The 26160-nt window shown below is 49.1% G+C and overlaps 1 protein-coding gene across 8 annotated transcripts; it reads left to right on the top strand.

Annotated features, from left to right (window-relative positions):
- Positions 1-756: 756 nt before the first annotated feature.
- Positions 757-26118, top strand: PPCDC (phosphopantothenoylcysteine decarboxylase). 8 transcript variants are annotated; one of them, XR_008438949.1, is made up of 9 exons: positions 757-968; positions 2865-3029; positions 3118-3282; positions 7365-7460; positions 9723-9851; positions 11564-11732; positions 11891-11975; positions 12772-12874; positions 14348-14424. XR_008438949.1 is itself a non-coding variant. In XM_053988016.1 (7 exons), exons 2-6 carry the CDS (start codon positions 2958-2960, stop codon positions 25398-25400), a joined length of 600 nt encoding a protein of 199 aa, XP_053843991.1. In that variant the 5' UTR covers positions 757-968; positions 2865-2957; the 3' UTR covers positions 25401-25429; positions 26029-26118. The 8 variants fall into 8 exon arrangements, 5 of the variants coding, with proteins under 5 accessions (XP_053843991.1, XP_053843987.1, XP_053843989.1 ...); XR_008438947.1 differs by lacking the exons at positions 11891-11975; positions 12772-12874; positions 14348-14424 and adding exons at positions 25263-25429; positions 26029-26118; XR_008438948.1 differs by having other exon boundaries at positions 11891-12874.
- Positions 26119-26160: the final 42 nt, after the last annotated feature.

Below are 26160 nucleotides of genomic sequence, written 5' to 3'. Positions count from 1 at the left end.
ACCTAACTCTGCCCTCTGGCACGGGAAGCCATTCTCCCTCGTCCTGTCTGTGCCTCGGACAATGAATACTCAATCCTTTAATTCACCTTCCCCTGCCAACTCTGTGTGGCTGCCCTGAATCCCAAAGGAAAGGTTTCACTCCTGTTGTCTAGCACTTTCCTAGGCTCTGATGTCACCCCTGTCACTTGACGGGTGACCTCAGACCCTCTCCTCAACCCGTTCCTCACACGCCTTCTACCGCCGAGATTTTTTGGCTTTTGTTCCGTGCCAAAACCTTGCCACGAGCCCAAATCCCCGTTAAGCCTGCTTCTTGAGCAGCCTGAAGCCACCCGCTTGCCCTTGGCGAGATCTCTCGCGTGGGCACGACTGGGGCACAGAGCGGCACAAAGCCCTCCCGGGCGGCAGCACCGCCGCCATAACCCGGGACGGGGCCGTGAGGGGCCGCCATAACACCCCTTCTTCCCGCCGGCCGCGCGCACTGCCCGCACCAATCAGCGCCGAGGGCGGGAGCAGCGCGCACCAATCAGCGCCGAGGGCGGGAGCAGTGCGCACCAATCAACGCTGAGGGCGGGAGCAAGGCGCACCGATTAGCGCTGAGGGCGGGAGCAGCGCGCACCAATCAGCGCCGAGGGCGGGAGCAGCGCGCACCAATCAGCGCTGTGAGCGGGAGCAGCGCGCACCAATCAGCGCCGTGCGTGCGCCCGTTCCCGGCAGCCCTCACTGCCGGTCCGCCCGCGGGCCGCGGTCCCGCTCCCCTCACGGCCCCGCTCCCCTCACGGCCCCGCCTGGAGCGGTACCGCAGCGCTGTTTGTCACCTTCCGGGGACCCCCGCGCCTTCTCGGTGCTGGCGTGCGGCCTTTTGGAGCCGTTTGCGGCACCGCCACCGCATTCAAAGTCGATTTAATTAACCCTTAAGGGCCTGTATATTGCTTGTTTTCTAGTGGCTGCTTCCCCACAGCTGTGTTTGGGTAAGAGGAAAGCGCGGCCCAGCACTTTTTTATCGTTATATTACATATATTATTATACATGCAGCTTTTACTATAATCCTTTGCTGTTGTTTTATAATTTTTACCACTATTTTGCTATTTTTGACGCTATTTTTAGATTTGTACCATTTTAAAATTTCGACTTTTTACTATTGCTTTACCGTATTTACCATTATTTTACCATTTTAATAATTGTTTCCTAATTTTGTAATTTTTATCCTTTTTATCATTACTTTATAGCCATTTTGAAAGTTTCCTACTTAAAAATTTACGTTTTAATACCCAGGCTTTAATTAGTGGATGCTTCAGCAGAATTAATTGTCGACGTTTTGGAAACACCCAAAGGATGCTTTAAGTAGATCATAGTTTTAATTAATTATAAATAATCATACTAATAATCTGATTTTAATCAGATATAGATAACTATGTTGTAATAAACGCCAATCGCTTGTTTTAAAAATTTATAACAGTTTAATAAAAATAAAATGGTTATAAAAATAATAATGCAAGTATAGTAATAAAGGTTAGACAATTAGAGTTAGGACGATTAATGAGACAGTAACAGCAAAGAGTTACAGCCCGGGCTGGGTACCTCTTTCTGGACAAAAATGAGCCAGAAAAAGGACCCCGTTAAAAGAGAATTTACCCCTTAAGAGGGGTAACCTGTTGCATATACAAAACACTTCATGATTATATATATATTTTATTTAAAACAAGAAATTCGGCTGGTACTTGTCAAAAAGTTTCTGTTAATTCCCAGGTGCCTTCGAGTCCAAGTCAGGCTTGAAGAAGTTTGTTTCTGTTAAGGAAAGCCATAAATTCCTCTCCTCTGGAAAATTTAGGGGTTTCTGTAATTGTTATCTCTGTGCAAAGAATTTCTTGATTATTTTCTCCTTTTCTTGAGCTAACAAAAAGAATATCTCACACACATAGTTTCTATTTTAACTACTACAGCTTAATTTTAATTACAAAACTACATTTACTCTATTATTAAAATGTTAATACAGCATAACTTTCCAACCTAGCATGATACATGTAGTAAATATCTGCGTAGAGCCATAGAATATGGCTATATTCTCGTTTTTCACATATGTGGAGCGTGGTGGTAGCATTAAAATCTCTCAGCCAATGTCCTGCTACATTTCCTCACCTCTTCATTAGCCTTGCTAATCAGCAGAGCTGAAATTGGGCTTTCAGTGGAAGGTGGCAGGGGGTGGGATTTGATCATTTTAATTTCCCTTCCAACCCAAACCAGGCGGGGATCCTGTGAAATTCCTCTCTCCAGCCTCCGAGTTCCTCCCAAAAAATCAGGGCAGCCTGTGCCCATCCTCTTCTTTCCACCCAAAGTGATTCCAAACAGTTTGAGCAGCAAGGACATCACTAAAATGGAACAAACTTCACTGCTTGCAGTGATTTTTCAATAACTGAATTTGCTCTATGCTACTTAATCATTAATTGATTACATTTGAGACACTTGTGTTGTTTTCTCCACCAAAAAAAAGATAATTTCTGTTTTTTATCAGTGCGGCAGCAGCATAGGAAGGCCAGGAGGAAGCAGAATTAGAGCTGCTAGGGAATTATTTCTAGTGCTGCTGTTAATATTTAGGAACAGAGTGAGAAACAAGCTGGTTGTGCATGCAGAGAGGCCCCACATTTTTAATTATTAAGACACCTCTGTGCATTTATTAATCACCAGAGATTACAGAGGGAAAGCAACTCAGCAGGGGTTTGTTTGCCTTTAGAGAACTTGGTGTAAAATTTTATCCCAGATTGATTTATTTACCTGCCCTAAATTCTGGACCGTGTTCAACATGTGGGAGTCTTAATTTTGGAGGGCATGAACTTTACCAGGGCGCTTTTGTGGCCTCTCTGCTCAAGGTTTAGGAGTCTGTTTCCCAGTATCTGAGAGAAAAATGTAATTAAACATTGAGCTGCCCTTAAAGTTCTGCTGGTGCTGGAAATCCCTGTGGGATGAGTGACATTTGGGGCATGAGCCAGAGTCATCCCATCTTTCTGGCTGCCTCTGGGTCCTGCAGAGTCCAGGTGAGATCCCCTCAGGAATGTGTTGGGGTTGGAGCTGTGCTTGAAGGCTCTCTTAGTGCAGTGTCTTTGTTTTCCTGTGCCTGCACAGCTGGATTGGAGCATGGAGCCCATCTCCCTGCCAGAAGCAGGCATTGCTGCAGGAAACAGCTCATCTGTGGCACAGGAAAGATTCCATGTGCTGGTGGGAGTGACTGGAAGCGTGGCTGCCCTCAAGCTGCCCCTGCTGGTCGCGGAATTGCTGAAAATCCCTGGGGTGAGTGAAGCTGTTGGTGGAGCTTTGTAAAGTTGGAGTTACCCTGGTTCTGAGGAGTGATCATGTGGCTTCTGCTGAAGTTCTGCCCCAAGTTCCTCCTTGGGGCCCCTAACTTCAAAAATTTCTGTGAGGAGGATTCCACCTGTTTTTAAAAAATCTTTTTTTTCCCTTTCTTCTTTCTTACCATTTCATACTTGAAAACATCTTTGCTTTGGATGTTTTTTTTTTTTTTCCCCTGGAGTTTGTCCTTGTCAGTCAAGTTATCAGATGTGGCTGCAGATGGAAGTGATGCTTCTGAAACTTGAAATCTCCAGGGTGTTGCAGTTTTTCATGGGTGGGATATGGCTTTTCCAAATGTGATCCAGAAAGGGAAAACACACCTTGTAAAACCAGAAATGGAGAACACAAGCTGCTATATGTGTTTGTGTAGTATTTTTTTACTGTTTGTTTTCTGGAGTAACAGAGGTGCCCAGCAGGGGCCACTGGTGACTGATCAGGGAGGGAAATGTTCTCTTTTCTGCTGTAGGATAAAGTTAAACATAGAAAACTTCTAGTTTTTTAGAAATGGAGGAAATATTTTGGAGCAGTGGAAGAAAAAAGTGGCAGGGGCAAGAAGGTGCACTGAAATCTGCAGATTTATTGATGAGATTGCTGCATGAATATCCTTTGGGATGACTTGGGAGTTTGTACCTTGTGGGTACCTTGAGTAGAAGCAGAGGAGGTGCTGGTTTATCTGGATACTGTTGTTATCCAAGCTGGAAAGGGTGCTGGAGGTGAGCTCAGCACATGTAGCAAAGTGAGGCCTCAGTTAATTTATGATTTAGCCTGATGTGATTAGAGAGGTCAAAGGTCCCAGCCTGAAATAAGAAGGACAAAGAAAAAAAAAATGACATCAGGGAATGGGGTGACCAGCCCAAAGCCAGAGATAGAGATCTTCTAATCCTCTCCCTCTTGGATTAGCTTGGCTATTGTCCATTTTCCTTTGCTCCTGGAGCTTGGGACATCCTTCTGTGCAGGTCGCAGGCAGAATGCAAATGGCCTGTGGTAGGAAGGTGGCTCAAACACTTTGCTTCTCTCTGAGTGTTTGTTTCATAATTAAAAGCTGCAGACAGCTGGACTCCAGCTCTGTGCAGCCCCAGGGGTCTGTGACATCCAGTGCAGACTTTGTGGCCACTGGTTTTAGGGCAGAAAAAGCAAAAATGAGACATCCAGTAGTTTATAAAAGCTTATTAATCAAAGTTATTTACTCATTTCTGCTGTGATTTCAAGGCCTGCTGAGTCAGTGTAACTTACCCATGGTGTTTATTGAGTCCTGCACCAGGCTGTTGCGTGTATTTCTTTACTGCTGGAGCAGAACTTTACAAAGCAGGCAGGACAGGAGCAGAATACGGTTGTGATACCAGAGGAGATGTGGTCACAGGCTTGCAACCAGAGTGGTTAGTGTAAATTGATGTTTTGCCTGAAACGGTCTGTGGTGAACGACTTGGCAGAATGCTTTTGCTGCTCATTAAACTTTCACACCTCCTCGAGGGTGCCAGTGGATGTGACAGCTCACTGCCTTTTTCTTGAATTGTCCTTGATTTGTCCTGGAAGTGCCCAAGGCCAGCCTGGATGGGGCTTGGAGCACCCTGGGATAGGGGAAGGTGTCCCTGCCCATGGCAGGGGGTGGAACTGGAACACCTTTAATTTCCTTTCCAATCCAAACCAGTCTGTGATCCTAGGTTAAAGAAAGGCAAGGACACGCTTTTTGGTGGGCAAAATCTTTTGCTCTTGAGGCTCCAGGATGTCACCTGGACTTCAGATTTTAACCACACCCTGTCACTTCATTGTACACCTGCCAGGCAGCCTCTGCCTCAGCTTTTAGGTGCCGTTTAACAGAGGAGCTCATGTACTCAGGCTATCTGGAAAGATTTTGCTGTCAGAAGTGGGAAGGCCATTAAAAAATAACCACGTGCACCTCCTTACCCTGAGTAGAAAGGGCTGTGCCAGGAGAATCCTCTATCAGAGACGAGCAGCGTTGCCTGAGCACAGGAGAGCAGCTTTATGGTAAAGTTTGTTTTGGAGATTTGGCTTAAGCCAAAGACCTTTAACTAATCTAAACTGTCTCCAGTGAGGGAGTTTGAGTGAGGCCAAACTGCCTTTGCTGTTGAAGATATCCACAGGCAAACAGAGGGTGTGCCAGGTAAATAGAAAGAATAAACTGTGTAGGCTGAAGTAATCCTGAGAAAACTGGCCTCTTCTCAGTGTAGCTGGAGGGACTTGAAGGACTTGCTGAGAACGAGGGAACCAGGAGCCCACCCCTGCAGAAAACCTTCATTAGGGAGAATATTTAACTCACAAAACAACTTTCCTGGGGGGTGGTGGGATTCCAGCCACTGGCACTTAGACTCCTTGAACATCCCTCTGGAATGTTCTGGCCTGGAATGGTAGAATGCAGTGCTTGACAGTCAGAGCTCTTCCCTAGTCCTGGGCTTATACTTGGAAGAAATAATTTTTTTTTTTTTCAGTGGTAGCATTTCAGAGAGCAGCCATCCTCTTTCAAACTGCACAGTGGCCTTTAAACCACTCAAATAAATAAATAAGTTTTCTTGCAGACTGAGGTTAACACCTCTCCCCAGGCCTGTGGCACAGCAGAGCAGCAATAGCGCCTTTGTGGGTGTCGCTGCTTGGCTTGAGCAGCTTCCTGTGGGGTGAGGTTAGCATGGAAATAATACACTTAGCTAATGCCTGTGAGTGTGATCTTCATGCTCAAAAACACTATGAACACCTGTCATTCCCCGTCAGGGGTGTTTCAAGAAAAACACATTTAGAAGAGGCAGAAAAGCAAATGTACAGTACCAAAAATGTGTCGTGCAGCTGCATTATCCTGTCACTTTTCCTTCAAAAAGTGGGGGAAATTACCAGTGGCCACAACATGCTGAGGCTGGGATTTTCCACTGTTCCCAGCTGTTCTAGTCTCATAGGATGCAAGGAGCTAACACTGCCTCATTCCCAGTGGAATAAATGGTGTTGGGAGCTGGATTCATGTGCTCTGTCACATCACTACTGCTGTTGCAGAGAGCTTCTTGGAGCTTGGAGGTTTCCAGCAGTTGATTGTAGCAAGGAGTGCACACACCCAGTGCCTCATCGGTTTTCTACCTCAAGGCACTGTTTACCAGCAGCAAGGAGCTGCTGGTGGGGCTGATTTCTCCCCATCTCACTGCCAGATCAACAAAACCATGCAGAGGGTTCTGGGAGTTGCTGGAAGGAGCAGGCAGTGGTCAATACCATGGAAAAGGGGTATTTTTCACTCTAATCAGCAGCCTGAGGTTCATCTTCCTCATTACCATTCTTCAGAGTGCTCCATCCGTGTGTTTGGATGTTGACCAGTTTAAGGAACACCCTTGGGAGGAATTGCAGCTGGAAATTCAGCTCCATGTCCCACATGGGCAGTCAGGGCATGCAGAGCTGACACTGGCTGACCCTGGTATGTGGAGGACACCTCTGTTTCACTGCCTGTGGCAGGAGCTGTTGGCAACATTTATCAGAGCTGCAGGACACATAGAAAACAGGGGAAAGGCCCCTTTTCCACTTGGGAAGATTTCTGCAGGAGGAAACGAGAGGTTCACCTGAGCACCTTTTGTAAGTGTGTGTCAGATAAACACCTGGAGGATGGGATAGGCTTTCCCCAGTAGACACCAGTAAGTGAAGGTTCCAGTGGCTTTGCAGGTTTATCTGAGATTTCAGAGAGAACCCTCATGTGTTCATTGTCAGGAAATGTCAAGACAGCCACTGCAGAGCCATGGTGAGGAAGTTTGGTGCTTGTCATGAGTCATACTTGTCATGCAGCCTCTCTTTGTGGAAGCCACTGGTTTGCTGCACAGAAACCCTGTGCTATGGACTCACCTCCACAGAGGTTTTCCCTTTTGCTTGGCAGGTGAGGACCAAGGTGTTTTAGGTAGACATGAAATGAGTTTCTGTCTACTGCAGATGCCTGTGGTGGCCTGGCCTTTCAGCTGTGAATAGAGGAGGCTCTCTGAGAAGCCACAAAACCTTCAGAATTGTCCTCAAATCTAACCAGTGGTCTTTTTCTTTCTGCTTAGCTCGAGGTGAAGGTGGTCACTACTGAGAGAGCAAAACATTTCTACAATGCCCAGGAGATTCCTGTGACCCTCTATGGTGATGAAGAGGAGTGGCAGGTGAGTTGTTCTTGCAAATAGAAGCATTCCTCTTCAGTTTTCTTGCAAGAAACCACACTTAGTTCTTTTTTAAACCTGAGCCAAGACTCACTCCTTGGTCTAGTACAATATATTTGGAATGTGGCTTTTGAAGAATGTGCTGTAAAGGAGGAGGAAGAGAGAGGCTGCCCTGATGCATTGCAGGATTTTGTCCTGCAGCAGGCAGGGAGGGTAGCAGTGGTCTCTCTCCACCCTAGGCTCAGCTGCTCTGAGAGGAGTGTCAGGAAATGTCAAGACAAGCACTGCAGACCCATGGTGAGCAAGTTTGGTGCTTGTCATGAGTCATATCTGTCATACAGGCAGCAGCTTCATTCTCCTTAGCTCAGCTGTCAGGGCTGTGAACATCTCTGCTCCCTGTGAAACGGCTTTTTCTCCTCACTGCAGTTTTACTGACACACTTTGAGACTCCTTGAGTATGAAGAGGTTCATTGTACAAGCATCGAGATTTGTTTTTCCATACATTTCATCCCTGCTCTGCAGTGCTGATCTGAGCGCAAGGTGCTCTTTCCTTACCCCTATTCCTGCTTACACATGAGCATCACTTTTTAGTGGACAGAAACACGCCAATGGCAACAGCTGGGAAACTTCCTGGCTAGTCTTAGGGATTGGTGGATACCTACTGGATCCCAGGGTGCTACAGCCTCAGGCAGTTATTTCTGAGGAGCCCTCAGTGGGGTGACGGAAGAGCTGCAGGTCAGGCTTTGAGGTCTGCTGGCACACTGCAGAGCAAGCACGGAGCCTTTGTGGTAGGAAATAATCACAGAATGGTTTGGGTTGGAAGGGACCTCAAAGCTCCTCCAGTTTCACCCTCTGCCATGGGCAGGGACACTTCCACCATCCCAGGTTGCTCCAAGCCCCATCCAACCTTGCCTGGAACATTTACAGAGATGAGGCAGCCACAGCTTCTCTGGGCAAGCTGTGCCAGGGCCTCAGCACCCTCACAGGGAACATTTTCTTCCAGTATCCCATCTAACCCTGCCCTCTGGCAGCTGGAAGCCATTTCCCCTTGTCCTGTTGCTCCAGGCCCTTGCAAATAGCGTCCCTCCATCTTGTTGGCTCCTTCAGGCACTAGAAAGACACAATTAGGTCATCCCAAAGCCTTCTCTTCTCCAGGCTGAACACTGCCAGTTCTCTCAGCCTTTCCTCATGGGAGAGGTGCTCCATCCCTCTGATCAGCTTGATGGCCTCCTCTGGGCTCACTGTGACAGCCTGCTCAGCATCTCTTTGTGAGATCCTTCCCTCTGACAGTAGAATGACAAGAAAGAATAGAAATGAGTGAAGGAGGTGGGAAAGGTGTTCAGGAAGGCCTGGCTTTTCGGATGCTGCCTTTTTGTTGTGGCTTCCTGTGACTCAGAGGAGGAGCGGTTTGTGGCCCTGACGCAGCCCGTGCTGGCCTGTGGTTGGGTGTCCTCTGGGGAATAGGCACCTGATGCTGTTTGCTGCTTCTCAGGACTCTTTCCCAGGTAACTGAGCTCTTAAGAGCAGGGTTCTCTTGAGCAATTCAGGGCTTTAGAGAAAACAGAAATAATCACTCAAAGAGTCAAGGAGAATTTGTGGCTGCCCCATCCCTGGGAGTGTTCAGGTTGGATGGGCCTTGGAGCAACCTGGTCAAGTGGAAGCTGTCCCTGCCCATGGGACAAGGTGAGCTTTAAGGTCCCTCCCAACCCGAACCGTTCTGTGATTCGAAGAGCTGAGAGAGGTGAGAAGTGCCAAACTGGATAAACCTCATCCATCATGGAGAAAGGCAACAGGACACCGTTCCCTGCAGTACTTACGAGGGTTCCCTTTGCTGCTTTGGGTGTGAGTAGGGTTGTGCATTCTAATTAAAAGTGACTTGTTCAGTTAGGGGTCTGTACCTCGTGAGAAGCCAGTGGGCAGCTTCACTTCGATGCGAAGCTTATAAATCACGTGGGTTCCTCAGGAAATCTACCCCTGGTTTGGGCCTGCCTGGCTCAGCTGGCTGAAGGATGGCGCTCTTAGGAATAATTACAAAGCTAAGGGATGCTGTGGATGGGGACAGCTCTTTGCTGTGAGTTGAAACCTGTGGTTGTCAGACGTGTGAATTGTCTTGTGGGGAAAGGATCCCCCCATCTGCTGATCCGCTGCCGTCCCTTGAATTCCATAAGCATAATTCCATAGAATTCCATCAGGAATTGTGTTTCTTGGGGTGGGATTGATGAGGTGTGTGAGGGTTTGGTGCTGCCCACCTTGTCTCCCCCGCAGCTGTGGAAGGGCCGCTCGGACCCCGTCCTGCACATTGAGCTCCGGCGCTGGGCTGACCTCATGGTGGTGGCACCTCTGGATGCCAACACGCTGGCAAAGGTTGCCAATGGCATCTGTGACAACCTGCTGGTGAGTACCCAGGCTCTGCCTGCCACTGCTGCCACCCCTCAGGACTGCCTGACCTTGCCTCCATGGAATCTCAGTGCTTCTGGAGCATCACCAACAGTGAGATTTGTACATTCTGCTCCCCCTTCATCTGCTTGTCTCTCTCTTCCCCAGCATGGTTCCCCTGTTCCTTCTCGTTCCTTCCCTGACCTAATCTGTTCCCACTCCTCGGCTCTCTGTCTCTCATCTCATTTCCCAGTCCCTGCTTTGTTTTCCCTGCTTTTTCTGGAGGGTGGTATTTCTTTCTGCCTCCATCCTCTCACTCTGTCACTCATAAACACAAACACATGCTCACTCCCTTTCGAGTTCCACTACGTTTTTTTCAATGCAATCTGGAAAGACACCTGTGAGATCAGATAAAACTGTTTACTTCCTGCCACTTCACCACCTCCCTCACCTAACATAGCACAGACTTTCAAACATGCTCATGCCCACTTACCTCCCAGCCTCAGCTACACAGGGTTTTTCTTGTTCAGGCTTGTTTTTTGGTATTTAAAGGGCTCTTGAGGCTCTTCAGCCTAATCAGAAACTGTATTAAAAGGGAGTGAGCTTCTTTGCTGGGTGCTGGGGACCTTCAGCAGGGCTGAATGTTTTGTGGCCAGGCATTAACCACACGAAAGATCTCAGGAAGCTGCAGATCTGCATGACCTACAGCTTTTTGGGTAAGAAGTGCATATAAATGAACAAAATCCACCCAGAGCAGTTCACTGGGGATCTGAGAGAAGCCAGAAAGAGCTGTGGGAGGGACAAGCAATGTCTTGTCCTTCTGGGTCCCTTGGGGGTGTGCTGAGGGAAGAGCTCAGGATGGATGTCAGGGATGTGTGGTTTCACAGGCTCCTGCCAATCTTTGAGAGCTTTGTGAAGGGAAGAGGCAGCTCCAGGAAAGGAAAGTGAGTGCTGGAGGTGCTGGTTGGCAGTTCAGAACAGATTCCATCAGATTTCCTTGGGCTGGGAAAGGTTCAAGTCACAGGGTATAAAAAAGGATGGGCAGGGTTCCTGTAAGGACTCTCCTTGGAAGCTCCTTTGTTTGAAATGCTGCAAGGACTGGGGAATCCAATGGACACTGCACTAAGAGCAACCAGCATTTACCTCTCCGAGGGGATGAGGTGATCCTGGGTTATCTGGAAATGCTGAGGAGTCAGATTTGATTGCCTGTAGCACACGGGAGCTGCCAGATGCCTTGTAACCTGCCAGCATCTCCTGCAGCAGCCCATATGTGCTCGTGTTCTCCTCTGTTGTATCCTGGAAGCAGCCCTGCTTCCCTAGCAGGGAGTTAAGGATCCAGCTGGCATTTCATGTCAGGAAGACTCATTGCCAACTTTCAATGTTCAGCTTTGTTATCTGAAGTGTTGCCCCAGGGGTTTCTTTGTAGCCAGTATGATCTGTGGCCACCTCTCGGCTTCTCTGTCTCCCACACAGTCTGTACACATCCTGTTCCAGCTTGGTTTACTCCAGCCTGGGCTGCTGGCTGGAGCAGGGTGGGATTTATCCTCTGGGTAGCCTCCCTCATCTTTCCTGCCTGTCAGAGATGAGCTTGGCTGGAATGTGCTACAAAATCGTCTCAGCCCATGGGTTAGTCCAGCTGCACTGACAAAACAACAGCCAGGCTGGAAAGGTGCAGCAAAGGGATGGGAAGGAGTGAGGAAATCCAAGCCCTGCCATGGCTTCTCCTGCAGACTTGTGTCATCCGTGCGTGGGACCTGAGCAAACCCCTGCTCTTCTGCCCAGCCATGAACACGGCCATGTGGGAGCATCCCATCACAGCTCGCCAGGTGGAGCAGCTCAAGGGCTTTGGCTACACGGAGATCCCCTGTGTGGTGAAGAAACTCGTGTGTGGAGATGAAGGTCAGTCCTTTTCTGTGGCTCCTGCCCTTTTCCTCCCTCGTCCTGGAGGGATGTGCTGCCTTTTTCTGTATGGCCACGGAGACGTTGAACTGCCACGGTTTGTACAAACAAGCTGAAGCTTTGCCCAGTGTTATCTCTTGTCATTAATTTTTAAGTAGCCTTAAGAGCTTCCAGCTGAGCCTGATATTGAAGAGAAATGCTCACTTAGGAAGAGAGTAGATCAAAAAGAAGGAAGGTTCTGTGGTGAGTGTTACCAGCCTGGGATTTGGGTGTCCTGACTTTGCTCTCTGCTGGGACTGGGGGCTGTTTTCATTGTGCCTCAGTTCCTCAGCTCTACCGCTGGGATTAAATCTTGTCCCCGAGTGCAAGACAGTGGGAAAAGCCCTTTGCAGATGTAGCTGGACACACATTTAACATTTGTTGTTGTTGTTGCCTGGGTTACTTTTTAGCTTCCCAAACAAGCTTGGATTTGGGGTTTTGACACCAGAGTTCTGTGAAGTGAAAGAGGGGTGTGGAGGAAGTGCTCCACAATACATTCAGCTTGCAGTGCTAAAAAATAATGGTCTCATTTGAATTTTAATAGCTGCTTTAAATTGAGGTATTTTGACTTTTGGAAAGGGTTTTGATACAAACCATTTGGATAAATGTATTTGCTTTTTTATTAAAATTTCATTGGGCAAATCTCTATAAAACGTCCCCCAGTTCCAGCGACAGCCTGCACAGTACTATGCACCTATTTCTGTGTAACAGCCCTGGCTCCAGCAGGATTTTAGCCACCCTGTCAGTCCAATAAACAGTCTGTGAGAAAGACAGGCTGTTAAAATGTCCCTTGTGGTTAAATTCTAGGCCTGGCTTAGTTTTGGAATCCTTAGGTGGGTGCAATGCCTCCATGGTTTTGTACTTTCAGAACTGAAATCTAAGAAATATTTACAGTTAGGTAAGCGTAGTCAAGTAACTCAGACATCAGTTGAAGTGTCCTGGATGATTAGCCTTCCACTGGGATTCTAGACATGATTACATCAAATTTCTTCATATCCAGCTCAGCTGTCTCAGTTGTGAGAGCAAACTCCTGAAGGAGCTTGGAGGAGAGGGATGAAGGGGTGGCAGGAGCAGCCTCATCTGACTGGACTCCACTTGTGCTCGTGAGTCAATTCCCAACAAGATCTTCCTGATGGCAAACAGCAGCACTTTTCCTGGCAGCCTGTAGGGAGACTTTGGCATGGCACTAATGGATTCCATCTCTCTGAAGACCAAACTAGTCTCCACAACTGACTTTTTTTCACCCCTTCCCCTTTTCTCAGGCCTTTCACCCCACAGCCTCTTCCACATTCATTTTGGTTTTGCGGCTTCCATCCACTTCAGGGGTTTCCCTGGTTTCCACACAAGCGGCACGTAGCAAAGCTCACACGTGGTGCAGGAGAGACTCAGTTTGCACCAGTTTTGTCTCTTGATGTTGTGGTTTGTTTTGCTCTAGGAGGTTTCTCTTCCTCACCCCATGTGGTTGGGTCTCACCTGAAATGCACCAGATCCTCACTGCACCCAAGTTTTACCTGATGAATTTTTCTCCCTTAGTAAAGAGTGGTTTAGACAGAAAGTCCAGCTAAAAAAGAATACCAAACTGAGTTTCTTAACTGGATAGTTTCCACACTGCCATTGTCTTCTTTGGCTGGATTTCTGGAGCCTGGCACACTGGCAGATTTCCACCTGTAGGCATGTGCTGTGCTGTTGCTTTGCTAAACCTAAAAATCCAGCAGTGAATTGCCAGAGGTGTTGGAGTAGGGGGTGGTGGAGGAAGAAGGCAGGCCTTGGAAGTGTTCTGGAAAGGTGTAGCTCTGCCAAACCATGCAGAGGGAGTGTCTCTTGTCAGGTGCAGCTCTTCTCCCTGAGCTTAGGAGAGCAGAAGGGTCCAAATCTGCCTGCAGCTTGTCCACAGGATGCTCCAGACCTCCTGGGGTTTACAGGTCTGAAAAAGAGGAAAATGACATATCTCAGAACTAATTTCTGCTTAGTAGTAAGTTATGAGATTAATTAGCCAGCAGGACGAAATATCAAGAGAGACTCCTTTCAGTCTTCCGAAAGAGACAAATACCTGTGGGAGAAGCATCTTTCCTCAGCTCCAGGCAAATTAGAAGAGTGAATGGCCTCAGTTCCCAGTGCTGAGTTGAGCACAGAAGGTTAGACAAGGTGATTTAATCATCCCAGGCTTTAAAATTCTGAATCGGAGTTAAAAACTGATCCAAAGGAAAGCAGCAGCACAACATACATTAGATGTTCATCTGGCAGATAACCAGGCCCAAAGGAAAAGCCTTTCCATTTTGTTCTGTCCAGCACTCAGCCTTCTCCCAGAGTTGCTCCCAGGATTCAGGCTGGTGGGAATCCACAACAGCTTTCTCTAATGGAGGTCCTGTCTCTCAGGCAGAGTCATGGGAATGGTATGGATTTGTCAAGTCTTTTGTATAGACAAAGATTATTTCAGAAAGATGCTGAAAAGACACAATTTTGAATTGAAATATACCCTGGAGAAAGGAGGTGAGATAGGGAATTTTGCTCCACACACTTTCTTTTGGTTGCCTCCACCCTGGATTTCACCATGTGGTTTTGCTCTTGCCCTGCAGGCCGAGGTGCCATGGCAGAAGTGTGGACCATCGTGGAAAGAGTTAAAAGGATCCTTGAAGAACGGGATGTGCCAAGGCAGAGCTGATGTTTTGGCATGTAAATGATGGTTTTGTGCCTTCCTGATGGTTTGGAGATAAAGCCAGCAGGAAGCTGGGCTCAGTTGCCCTGGTACCCATGGCATGCATACCTTTAGCTGCTCTTCAACACAAGGAGCCAACGGTTGTCTTCCAGCTGGTGCCAAACTGAAATGTGGTGCTTCACCACAGACTTTCAAAACCAGAGCCAAGAATGTGCTGCTTTAGTGTGGAAAATTCTGTGGTATTTTGGGAGTAACTGTTCCTGAGGCTGCTCAGCCCCAAGTGCTTCACACCTGCTCTGTTCTGGGCAGGCTGCAGAAGGTGGTTCTAGAGAGGAAAAGGCCCTGCAAATTCTGGTGTAGGGTAATTGCAGCCCCTTCTAGCAAGTGTCTCCTGGACTATTCCTGCTCTCCAAATCTTGGTCCATAGCTGTGCTGGCTGCATGTTCCTCCCAGCAGGAGTCACTGTCCAAAAAGATTTTCCCTCTGGGAATTTAATAAAAAGGAGTTTTTAATCCTGCCCCTGATGAGTTGCCTCTTGTAACTGCTTTGGGAAGTGTTCCAAGCCAGTATCTTTGCTAAAGTTGTGGTGTCTGCTTAGGGTTTTTTATCAGATATGGAGAAAAATTGACTGAAAGGAGCTCTCCAGTCCTTTTGCCCTTTCATAGCTGTTAACTGGAGAGGGATGCAGATATCAACCTCATTTCAAGGTGCCTGCTGCCCATCTGGGTGCCCCAGGCAGGAAACAAGCAGGCCAGGCCCTCATGGAAAGCCAAGGCTGTGTGTTTCCCATAGAAATGAAGTGAAACTTCACCTTTGATCACCTTTTCAGCTTGAAAATTAACTGCCTGGCATGAATAAATTGGGAAATCCTGTGCCCTTGTGGGCCAGACCAGGCAGGGCTCCCCCAGCCCAGCCTTTCCTTGGGAACACGCTCTTGCTCCTGAAGGGAATGGGAACTGTGGAACATACTGCTCTAGCAGAGCACAGCTGACCTACAGAGTTCATTTTTGACTAAACCCAAACAAATTTGAGGCCTTTGGTACAGCACGTGCACCCTGCCTCTGAGGGAAACCTCCAGCCTGCTGTGCATGAGGGGAGAGGTCACTAGGTTAGATTTGCTTAACTTACCCATCCCACACAAATAAAACCTCTGAACCTTCCCTGTTTTGGCTCTTCCACTGACAGAAATCCAGGGAGTCACAATTTCTGAGAAGGATCCTGGTGTGAGCAGAGCTTGTGGCTCACACAGAGGGCTGTAGTGGCGTTGTGGCTGTGACTTCTGCATTTTGCCAGGATTTATGGAGTGACCTGCATCATTTGCTCGTGTTCCCAGCTCTCAGTCTCTCAGAGGACCTTCCCTTAAGCTCACTGACAGTAGCAGAGATGTTTCTGGCTTCCATGAGTTTTGATGTGAATGGTGTTTCTTCTGCTCACAGGGCAATGTGTGTTTTGGCCGCTACGACTGGCACTTGTCCTTGGGGTTCTGTCGTGGCTATCTCCTGTGCCTGGAGTTGTTTATCCCTCCTCCTGCTCCCTGACTTGGCAGCACAGAAAATCCAACAGAGATTCCTCTATCCCAGGACAAAACACCACATTCCTGATAAGAGCCTTCCTCTCTTCCAAGCCTGCTTTGCTGCCTTGAGCCGCTCCAGAAATGTTGGCAAGTGATCTTCTGCACAACTGCTGTGATTTTTTCATTGCAAGCAGGTTGTGGTAGCTTTCCAGGCTGGGATAAACCTGTGCCCAAACCACCTTTCCTTCAGGGCAAATAGAAGAAACAGTTAAGCTCCTTGTGAGAGGCAGGAGCAGCTTCCAGCCTGGCACAGGTACAGGTCCCCACACGGTGCAGCAGCCCGTGGGGAGGAGCTGCTCCCTGTGGGAAAGAGCAGGAGTAGAGCTGGGGAAAGCCCTGACTGCTCGAGGAGGTGACTTTGGGACAGTGCTTTTCTAGGATGAGGCTTGGGGTAGTGATGAAGGACCTGATTCCAAACCAGGGCTCTGTGCCAGCTTGGGGAATAGGCACTGCCAGGCTCTCCTTTAGTCAGTGAGGTCACCAGGAGGTGCTGAGGGATGGATCCCTCAGGGCATTCAGGCTTCCACCTCCATCCCTTGAAGCTCTGTGCATGACCCAGGTTCACACTTCCCATGAGCTTTTTCTTTTCCTTCAGCTCTTCTTTTTGAGCCACACGCTGATTTTTTGTTTCACTTTCCCATGAAACTCTTGGATGACTGAGGCAGCACTCCCATGAATCCTGCTGCATTGCAATTTCATTCATCCCGTTTAAAACTGTTTCTCTCAGCATGGCTTGGGAGTGATAAAGAGCCAGGACAAAAGCTGAGCGACGGCAGCAGCCCACCTCCTTTCCTGGGCTTGCACGTGCCTCTCAGCATCCCTGGCTCTGGCTGCTTCCCTCCCATCCCAAACTTGTTGGGATCCCTTTGCTGCTTGGATTTGGGGAGCACTGGAGGAGGATAGAGATGCTGTGGTGCTGTTTTGGTCTGGCTTTGATCAGGAGTTGGCTCCCCAGCCTGACCTGGGATGGGAATTGCATCATCTCACGTGCTTGTCCCATCCCACTCCTCCATTTTGGAAGCCCACAGCAGGAAAAGAACATCTGAAAAAAGTGACAAAACCTCCCCATATTTAGACTTTGAGCAGTGGTGTCTCTGTGATGCACCTGGTGCAGTGGCTTTGCACCCCGGGGCTCCGGATTTGGCACCCGCCCACGCCGGGCGCGGGGATGCCGCCCACTCCAGATCCCCAAAGCACGTGAGGTGGCAGGAAGTGGGTTTGTCCCCAACCACAGCCCAGCCAGGCACTGGGGGAGGCCAGGGGTTGCCACAGGGTGACAGATCAGCGGTGGCAAGTGAGAACAGGAGGTGTTGGTAGGTTTTTTCCTTTCCTTGCTCTGGTAGGGTTCAAAACACCACCATGAGATACAAATCTTCCTCCTGTAAGTTTGCAGTGACAGTGAGAAAGGGAAATGATCCAAAGGGATAGCAGTGGTTCCAACCTCTGCCCTCATGTTTTGCTTTCCATGTGCTTAACTTTTTTGTCTGGCCAGCCCTCCTGACTTGGGAGATGCTGGGAAGCAGCTGCATGACCCTGACTGGTGGTAAGGTGCTTGCCAAAAGACCCAGCAGGGCTGGGCACAGACTCCTTGGCACCAGCAACACAGATAGCTTAACTTTGGTGGGGCAACCTCCCAATTAAAACTTGCAGGTGCAGGGTTCTTCCCCTGGCCACCTGCCTTGTGGGTGCTTGAAAAATTGTTTCCAGGAGTAATTGAGCTTAATTAGAGCTTGAATTCCCTGGAGCTGGGATGCTCAGAGATGCACAGGGGACTGAAGTAATGTGATGGGGCAGTTCCCTGCAAGGTCTCACCCTGAGGTTTTATTCATGGGATCTCATGTTGTCCTTTACATGGAGATGGAGTTTTTTTCTCTGGGAATGCTGCCTTTGGTGCTGTACCTCACTCTTCTGATTCCAAGGAAAGTGGGATAAAGGGGATGGAATGATCAAAAAGCCTTTGTGCTGTCCAGGGAGATGAGGAATAAAGGTCACTTTAGTCATCACAGTAAAGATAAATTTAAAATACTCTTGACCACAGGCTCCTGGGATCCTAATGGGAAATGAGCTCTGCATGGAGACTCCTAAAATGAGGCTTAAAATCAGGCTCTAGCAAGTATGACCCCAAATTTTCAGACCCTCAGTCTGAAATCAGGAAGTGCCTGGGTGCTTCCAATCCCCTGTCCCATGGCACTCAACCCCTGGCAGGTCATCGTTGGCCACTGCCAGCAGTGGGGGGAGAGCAGCCCAGTGACCCTTTGTCCCCCTGGTCCCACAGGAGTATTCAAAAATCCCCCCTGCCCCACCCTTCTTCCAGCAATGGGTGAGCGTGCCAGGAGAGGCAGTGCCAAAGCAAGCTTGGGGAAGGCCAGCACAGCGATAAAAGCTTTGTAAAAGGGATTTATTCCTCCGTGGCTCCTTGGATGGCTGGAAGAGCCTTTCCCCAGGAGAGCTGTTACCCCCAAGTGCAGCCTGAGCCCCCGGGCCTGGCTCTGCTCTGTCTCGCTTGATTTCCATGGGGTGCTTGGGTGGTTTATAGTTTTAAAGAAATATGATTCATGAACTCCAGGGTGATAAGAATGAGGGAGGAGAGAAAAGCCACGTCAACCTGAAGGAATGTGGCTGGCAAAAGCCCTGGGAGAGAGGATCAGGCGTAAAAAGGGACAAGATGAGAACATGTGCCTGAAAAAATAGCTGAAAGCCTCCCATCCCTGCTTCAGGGGATCTTGTCCCCCAACTACATTGCAGCTCTGAGGCCATGGGATGGCTCCAGATAAACTCCACGGACGTGGGTCAGCCAAACTTCCCAACTGGGGATAATTGATGGCCCAAGCTGCTGTGTTTGCACAGGGCTGACTGTGCTCCTGAGGCTCCAGAGCACTGCTGTGCTTCCCCGAGGATCAGGACCCAGCTTGGGGTCTGGGAGCCACGCCAGCCATCCCAAAGCAAGCTCCTGTGTGAGTGGCAGGCAAGGGAAGCATTGTCCCTTCATCCCCCTGCTCTGCTGGGCAGCGCCGTGCTGGGCACATGGCTTGGGCAGCCGATGCCATGCCGAGATTTCCTTCACCAGTGGGAATGAGGGTGGCAGGGGAAGCCCTGACCTGGTTCTTGCTGCCTCCTGTGCAAACACACCACGTTTGCCATCCTGGCAAACACAGCCCCTTTATAAAGGCAGCAAAATCTGGCTGTGGTGAGAGAACACGGCCATTATCAGAAGGAATTCCAGCTCTGGAATGTGCCAAGGCACGCACAGGCAGACCTCTGCCCCTTGTTCCCATCCAGAATATCCTTCCTGAGGGCGGGGAGCTCCTGCTCTTGCAGCATCCCCAGGGAGTCCGTATCCTGCATACCCTCGGGGTGAGTCTGCTCTGAGATGTTCTGGGTGGATGTTATTTACAGCAGCGTTTTTCATTGATAGGAAATCGCTCTTGGTGCCGGGAAAAAAAGCTGCTGAGGTGCGGGCAGGGTGCAGATGGAGCACCCAAATGCCTGCAGCCCGTGAAGCCCGCCAGTTGCCTCAGCACAAAGTCAATATTGACCCTCCGTCAGCGCTTGCACGCAGCGGCACTCCCGCTGCAAAGCAGAACAAAGCCCAGCGCGTCCCTCCAGCACCGCCTCTCTGTGCCGGCTCTTTAAAAATAATCATCATTAAATTGTTGGGTCTGCTGGGGCTTTGTTGGAAGTCAAATACCTGGGAAAAGCCATGGAGAAAGAGAGCTCCAGCTGCTCTGCTTTTTTCTCCTCACCCTTCTCTCCCTCCCCTGACCCAGCATCCATCCTCTCCCAGAGCACCCATCCAAGCTGGATCACTGCAGGGAAGGGACATCGCTTCACATCCCCGTCACATCCCCAGCTCCTCGGAGGGCACTGTCGTGCCAGAGCCGGGACATGGAAACTGGCAGCGCCCCAGGGAAATAAAAGCTGAAGTGCTTTGAAGGGTTGGCCTCCGAAAGGGGAGGGTGATGGGGGAGCGGAGAGGAACCAAAACCCAGTAGTGGAGGAACAGGCAGAGGGCGAAGGGGAAGTGAAAGCAGCTGTGATTACTGAAAGCTCAGATGTGAAAGAGTGGGAGCACTATCTTTGGGGCTCTCACTTCCTTGTGTGTGCAGGTTTTCTTGGCTTCGGGCTATTTTTAACTCTGTTCCTGTCTTTGCTCATAAATTCCACCCTGGGGTGGGTGGGGTTGTCACTGGAGGTGAGTGCCACATGTGCCATCAGAGTTTGGAGTTTGGGGACTGCTGAGCATCCCTTCAGGGTGGGGTTTGGGGGAGGTCACCCTTCTGGGGGGGTCACCCAGGATCCCTTCATGGTGGGGTTTGCAGGGTCACCCAGCAGCTCTGCGTGGTGGGGTTTTGGGGTCACCCAGCATCCCTGCATGGTGGGGTTTGGGGGGGGTCACCCAGCATCCCTGCATGGTGGGGTTTGTGGGGGGTCACCCAGCATCCCTGCATGGTGGGGTTTGGGGGGAGTCACCCAGCATCCCTGCATGGTGGGGTTTTGGGGTCACCCAGCATCCCTGCATGGTGGGGTTTGGGGGGGGTCACCCAGCATCCCTGCATGGTGGGGTTTGGGGGGGTCACCCAGCATCCCTGCATGGTGGGGTTTGGGGGGGTCACCCAGCATTCCTGATCTGCTGAGTTTTGGGGACTGTTCCCTGCCAGGGATGCAGATATATCCAAGCTGCATCATCCCTCTCCATCCCCTTTCCATCCCATGGCACATGGGCTGTGTCTGCATGTTTGGCCTCCAAATAAGGAGGTGTTTTAGTCTTTTAAGCAGACTCACAAATACGTGGTGTCTGTCCCCAAATGTTTTCTGCAGGACTGTGCACCTGCTGGTGGGGCAGAGTGGGGTGTTGGGGTACATCAAGCACCTCAATAAAAGCCTTTTCAATATGGAACACCATCACCAAGGGATGAAAGAGCTCCTTAGTCTGGTGTCAAGTGTGAAAAACGCCATTCACTTGTGTTAAAATTTTAGAAGTTTAATAGTAATGAAAATAGTAATAAAAATTAGGACAATAAGAGACAATAAAAGCAAAGAATTTTAGACATCCAGGTGCTTTGCACTCTGCCCCAAAGCACACCTTGCTAACAAAGGATTACCCCTTAAAAACAATAGCCTATTGCATATTCATATATCTCATACATGATTCAAACATTTTTTTCCAACGAGGGTGTTTCTGCTTAATTTCAGCTTCCCCCCTCATCTTGTAAATCAATTTTCTTGGCTCCTCAAAGTCTGAGCATTCCTGATAAGGAGGCAATAATTCTTTTCTTGGTATCTTGGTGTCTTGTTGCTGATATCTCTATCCAAATAGGATAATGTGAATTGATTATCTTTTCCATTTCTTGCACTAGTTATGAAAAGTATCTTCCATCACATAGTTTTTATTTTAATATTATGCTATAGCCTAAAAACTCTATTTGCCACACTACTTAAAAAAGATTAATACAGCACTACTTAAAAGAGATTAATACAGCATAACTTTCCAACATACACATATAGTATTCATTTTAACATTTGTGAAGAGTCAATCATATAATATGCATTTTTCACACCAAGCAAGGGTTTTCTTTCTCAAAAACTAATTAGTGATGCTTCGTCTAAATGGTCCTTATCCCTGCAGCCTCCACGCTTAGTTTTGAGTAACAAAATTCTGCAGGTGTGTGGATTGAAGCAATTTGTCAGCACTAATTAAAACAGTGCACCCCCCCACCCCATCCCTGGAAAGAGTCAGCATAACTCAGTGGTAACCTCGGCTGGGCTGTGTGACTACTGTCCTCTGCGGGACCCCAAACCTGGGCTTAAAGTTAAGCTTGGGATTAGAGGTTGTGCTGAAGCCAGCAGGGCGAGTCCCTCGCTGTCCTGAATCAGCAGTGGCTGCACAGGGAAGCCCCAGAGCGGGCAGGACATCTGGCAGCTCATGGGGTGTTGGATGCTCCAAGGAGGGAGCTGGCCGAGGGTCCTCTGAGCTGCAGGGGACAGAAACCCCAGTAAAATTAACACCACTCCCACACACAGCCATTGGGTTTAACCCCCTTAAGCCTCTGTGCCTTGTCCTGCTGTGGAAGAAGCATCCTCATTCTCGCCCAGAATTCTCCCAGGGCTGTCTGCCTTGCTTTTAAAGTCTGGTTTTTCTCTTCCCTCTGCTCTTTTAATGCTGCTGGGTTGATTTAGCCCGTTTCCTCTATACCGGCCTTAAATTCCATAATTAACAGGTCAATGCAGGCAGTCCTGTTCCAGGGATGGGGAGGGAGGCAGGTCCTGCTCTGTGCTGAGGAGGGGATGCGGAAGGAAGCATCTGGGGGCTTTCCCTCTGAAACAAACCAACACAAGAAGGAAAGGATAATATAATTAGGTGGGGGGAGAGGCAGAAGAAAAGTCACTCCCTGAAACCCAGCCCCTTTCATCCTGCGGGAGCTCGGCAGGGAGATCACAGGCGAAGCTGGGTCAGATGCGCTGGAACATTTCTAGACCTAGAGTGTTTAAATAGAAAGGTTATGTACCTGAGAGATTTATTTCATCTCTTAATTGGTTGTTTGTTTACATGACTCGGGAGCTCTTTTCTCTTGTTTGCTTTGCTGGCTCACTCAGCTGCTGAAAATCCTGGCCGGCCGCGTCCCGACCCGGCCAGTGCCGGGCATGAGGCTGTCCTTCGGCTCTGGCTCCTCCCCATGACCCCTTCCCATCCTCCCGGAGCCAGCAGCTCTCCCGTGGCACCCAGGTGTGCCGGTGGGATGCTCCAGCTGAGGTTCCACCGTGCCAGCATCTCCTCTTCCCTTGTGGAAATCAGGAGATGGTGGGGATGGACCCTTCTGGGCCGGGATTTGAGGCTCACTCTCCTGAGCATCCTGCCAGGCCCAGCAGAGGATGAGATGCAAAACGCCACAGGTTTGGGTTTGTTTTTCCCACTGGTCTTGGTTCTCTGCTGGCCTCAGCCTGCACAAAATTTTGGAGGAAAATCAGCTTTCTCCTACCATGGCTCTGGAGAGACGTTTTAGAAATACCTGCAGAAGTGCAACAGCTTCTCTCTCACCCTCCTCTCCTGGCTGTGTATACATTTTATGCTAATTTTTTCTTGGTTTTGTGAAAAATGCATATTTTATGATTGGCTTTTTGCAAATATTAAAATGAATATTATATGTGTAATGATAGAAAGTTATGCTGTATTAATTCTCTTAAATAGTGTGTTAAATATAGTTTTAGGTTATAACATAATGTTAAAATAGAAACTGTGCAATGTAAGATATTTTTTACTAGCTCAAGAAAAGGGATAAAATATAATCAAGAAACTCTTTGCATAGAAATTACAGCGACAGGGCACATAAAGAGTTACGGCCTCCTTATCGGAAAAGACAAACATTCTTTCACCTTCTCTCCATCTCTATGGAACCACCAGGATTAAGGGGAAGAAGTTGACAAAAACCAGAAAAATTCTTAATTTGCAAGGAATTTATGCATCATGTATGAGATACATGAATATGCAACAGGCTATTTCTTTTAAGGGCTATTCCTTTGTTCACAAGGCATGGTTTTGGCAGCTCAGTGCCCAAAAACATCCGGACGTCCGTAATGCTTTGCTTTTTATTGTCTCGCAGTGTCCTAATCCTCATTGTCCAAATTTTTATTACTCTAATTTTATTACTATTTTTTATAACTATTCTATTACTAATAAACTCTGAAGACTTTAAAAAAAAAACAAGTGATCGGTGTTTTTCACAGTTTTATCTCGGTTTTTGTTAATTTCCCCCTTTCCAGGCGTGCCCAGACAATGGGCGCGAGGTGCCCTGGGGCTCTTTGGCCCAGCGGGTGTCCTGATGGCAGATGATCCCCCCCGCCTCGTGCTTGCATGGGAGAACCTCTTTCCATCCCCCTCCCTGGAGCCAGTGGATCTTTATCTCAGCCTGGCATCCATCCCTGGAGGGGAGAGGGGAAGCTGCGCTCCTGGCTGGGCAGATCTGGATCAGCCACCCAGATGGATCAGTGGGATGACCTTGGGAGGAGCAGCCTCGGGGCGATGGGGAAGCCGAAGATAAAGGAGGGGATCGTGCCCGAGATGAGCTGGCGCTACCGCCCTTGAAATGAGGAAGGTGTTTCCAAAACAGGCAGGTTGGCCCCAAAACACCTCCCAGCTCCTGCGGCTCTCCTGGAACTGATGTCAGCAGTGGCCATGTGTGTTTGGGAGGAGCTGATGGACGTCTGTGCAGGAATGTGAGGATTTGGGGCTTTTTTCCCCATGGGTTTTTGGGTTGCAAAATGTGTTAACATCTGGGTTTTCTTGGTTTTTGGTTTTTTTTCAATCTTTGCTAGATGCAGACGAATACACATTGCAAAGAGCTAAATCAGAGCCTCTGCTCCTCCTCCTCACCTCTTCCTCTCTCCTTCCTCCATTGAAGTCTGCATCAACAATGATAATTAAAACCACGTTTAGGAGAAGTTTATTGATTTCTCCTCTGAAATTTCTTTTTCCTTCTGGACTTTTGAACTGCTGTCATGGAGAAGGACTTCCCCATGTGCTGCCCACACATTTTTGTGGGGATATGATAGGGATTTTAGGGAAAGCACCAACTTAGAACCATCCCAGGTCTTGATGGTGTCTCCAAGCTTTGAGGCTGTGAGAGCATCCTGTGCTGTCTCCTCAGTCCATCCCCAATCCCTTGGAGTCAAATCCAGCAGGACACAGCAACCCAGCCCCAGGCCATCCACTAAGCCCCATGAGATGTTTGGAGCACCAAGGAGGTCAGGAAGCCTCCAAGTTGGTGCTGGCCTGAGGTGGTGGGATGGGAGGACCAAAGGCTGTGGGGGATTTTTCCCTTTTGCTGCAGGGTGTTGGGGAAAAAATGCGTCAGGATGTGGTGATGGGATTACCTGGCCACAGCCACGCTGGGTAATGGAGGCTTCTCCAAAAATTCATCATTGTTTGGGGCTGAAATGTCCTGCTGGGGCTAGAAGGCCCAAGCTGGACTTGTGAGTGGGGAATCACCTTTTGGAGAGCAGGTAGGACCCTGCACTGAGCGTAGTTCTTCTGCTGGTGCTGAGCTTTGATGGGAAAGTGCTGGGGTTTGGGACTGTGGAGAACAGCAAAGGCTCATCCAGGATTTTCCTGGGCTGGGATTTATGTATGCCACTGGCCAGCTGATGAAAAGTCTGGAAAACCCAGGACCTGTCATGTCTTGCAGAGCCACTGGCTTGGCGTAGGCAAAGCCCAAGCCACTAATTACCTGCCTGAGGACAAAAAAGTTGTGGATTTTTGTTTTCTTAGTGTCTGATCCAAGGAGGTTCCCATCCAAGTGGCACCAAGAGTGCCCCAGGGAGATCTGGCGGCCTTCTGGAGAACATACAAAGCAGGAAAAGCTTTGAAAGCCAAGAGAAGGAGGAGGAGATCCCTGGGTGTCACTGAGCATCTCCTCCAGGCCTGGCTGATGCAATGTGAGTCCTTCCAAAGGCTGGGAAGCCCTGGAAAGTCCCCAGGAACTTTGGTGGCATCAAGGCTGGCTGCCAACTGGGGCTGGGGAGTCCCCAGCCCGGGGGCAGATGCTGAACTGGGGCCAAGCTGTGGTTCCCTGTGGGAAGGGCTGATCCAGCTGCTGTGGATCAGATGGCATCAGATATCCCTGAGGGAGGTTCAGCCAGGAGTAAACCTCCTTCTAACAGGTTTTCATGATGAGGACGTGGCGTTGGGATGGGGAAGAGCAAGGCAGGGGGTCATTTCAGCCCTAAGCCCTGAGCAGCCATTCCTCTCCTCTCCGTGAAGTGGCAGCACGGTTTATCCCACCACCTCCTCATTCCCAGCCCTCTTTCCCTCTTTCCACAATAAAAACCCTGCTCAGGGAACTGGGGTCAGCCCCAACGTTGGTGTCCCAGTAACAGAGGGATGGAAAGGGACAGATTGTACATCCAAGCAGTTGGCTGGGGAATGTCCTCTCCCACACTGGGCTGGAGAAGGTCCTGCAGCCCTATCCAGGGATGCTGCAGCAGGCACAGCCAAGAGCCTCACTCATTTATTGTTATTTTTTTTTCCTTTGCAGGCACTGAAAATTGCTGCGTGGGAAGAGAGGTTCTGAAGGTGATGAATAGCTTCGCTATGTTTGCCAAGGAGATGTTTTCCTTTGATGGGCACCAAAACACCTGGGCTTGCCCTTCCTGGCTGGAAGAGTAAA

The sequence above is a fragment of the Vidua macroura genome, chromosome 12 (genome assembly GCF_024509145.1).
Source record: "Vidua macroura isolate BioBank_ID:100142 chromosome 12, ASM2450914v1, whole genome shotgun sequence".
Lineage (NCBI taxonomy): Eukaryota > Metazoa > Chordata > Aves > Passeriformes > Viduidae > Vidua > Vidua macroura.
The sequence above is the reverse complement of the archived record's forward strand: the minus strand, read 5'-3'. Positions and strand labels throughout refer to the sequence as shown.

What these genes read in the sequence shown, in the direction of transcription:
- PPCDC (XM_053988012.1), top strand. Translation starts at nt 2,958, where the DNA reads ATGAGTGACATTTGGGGCATGAGCCAGAGTCATCCCATCTTTCTGGCT. An exon ending in CTGGGTCCTGCAGAGTCCAG is followed by an intron (nt 3,030 to 3,117) that starts GTGAGATCCCCT and finishes GTGCCTGCACAG; the next exon opens with CTGGATTGGAGCATGGAGCC. An exon ending in AATTGCTGAAAATCCCTGGG is followed by an intron (nt 3,283 to 7,364) that starts GTGAGTGAAGCT and finishes CTTTCTGCTTAG; the next exon opens with CTCGAGGTGAAGGTGGTCAC.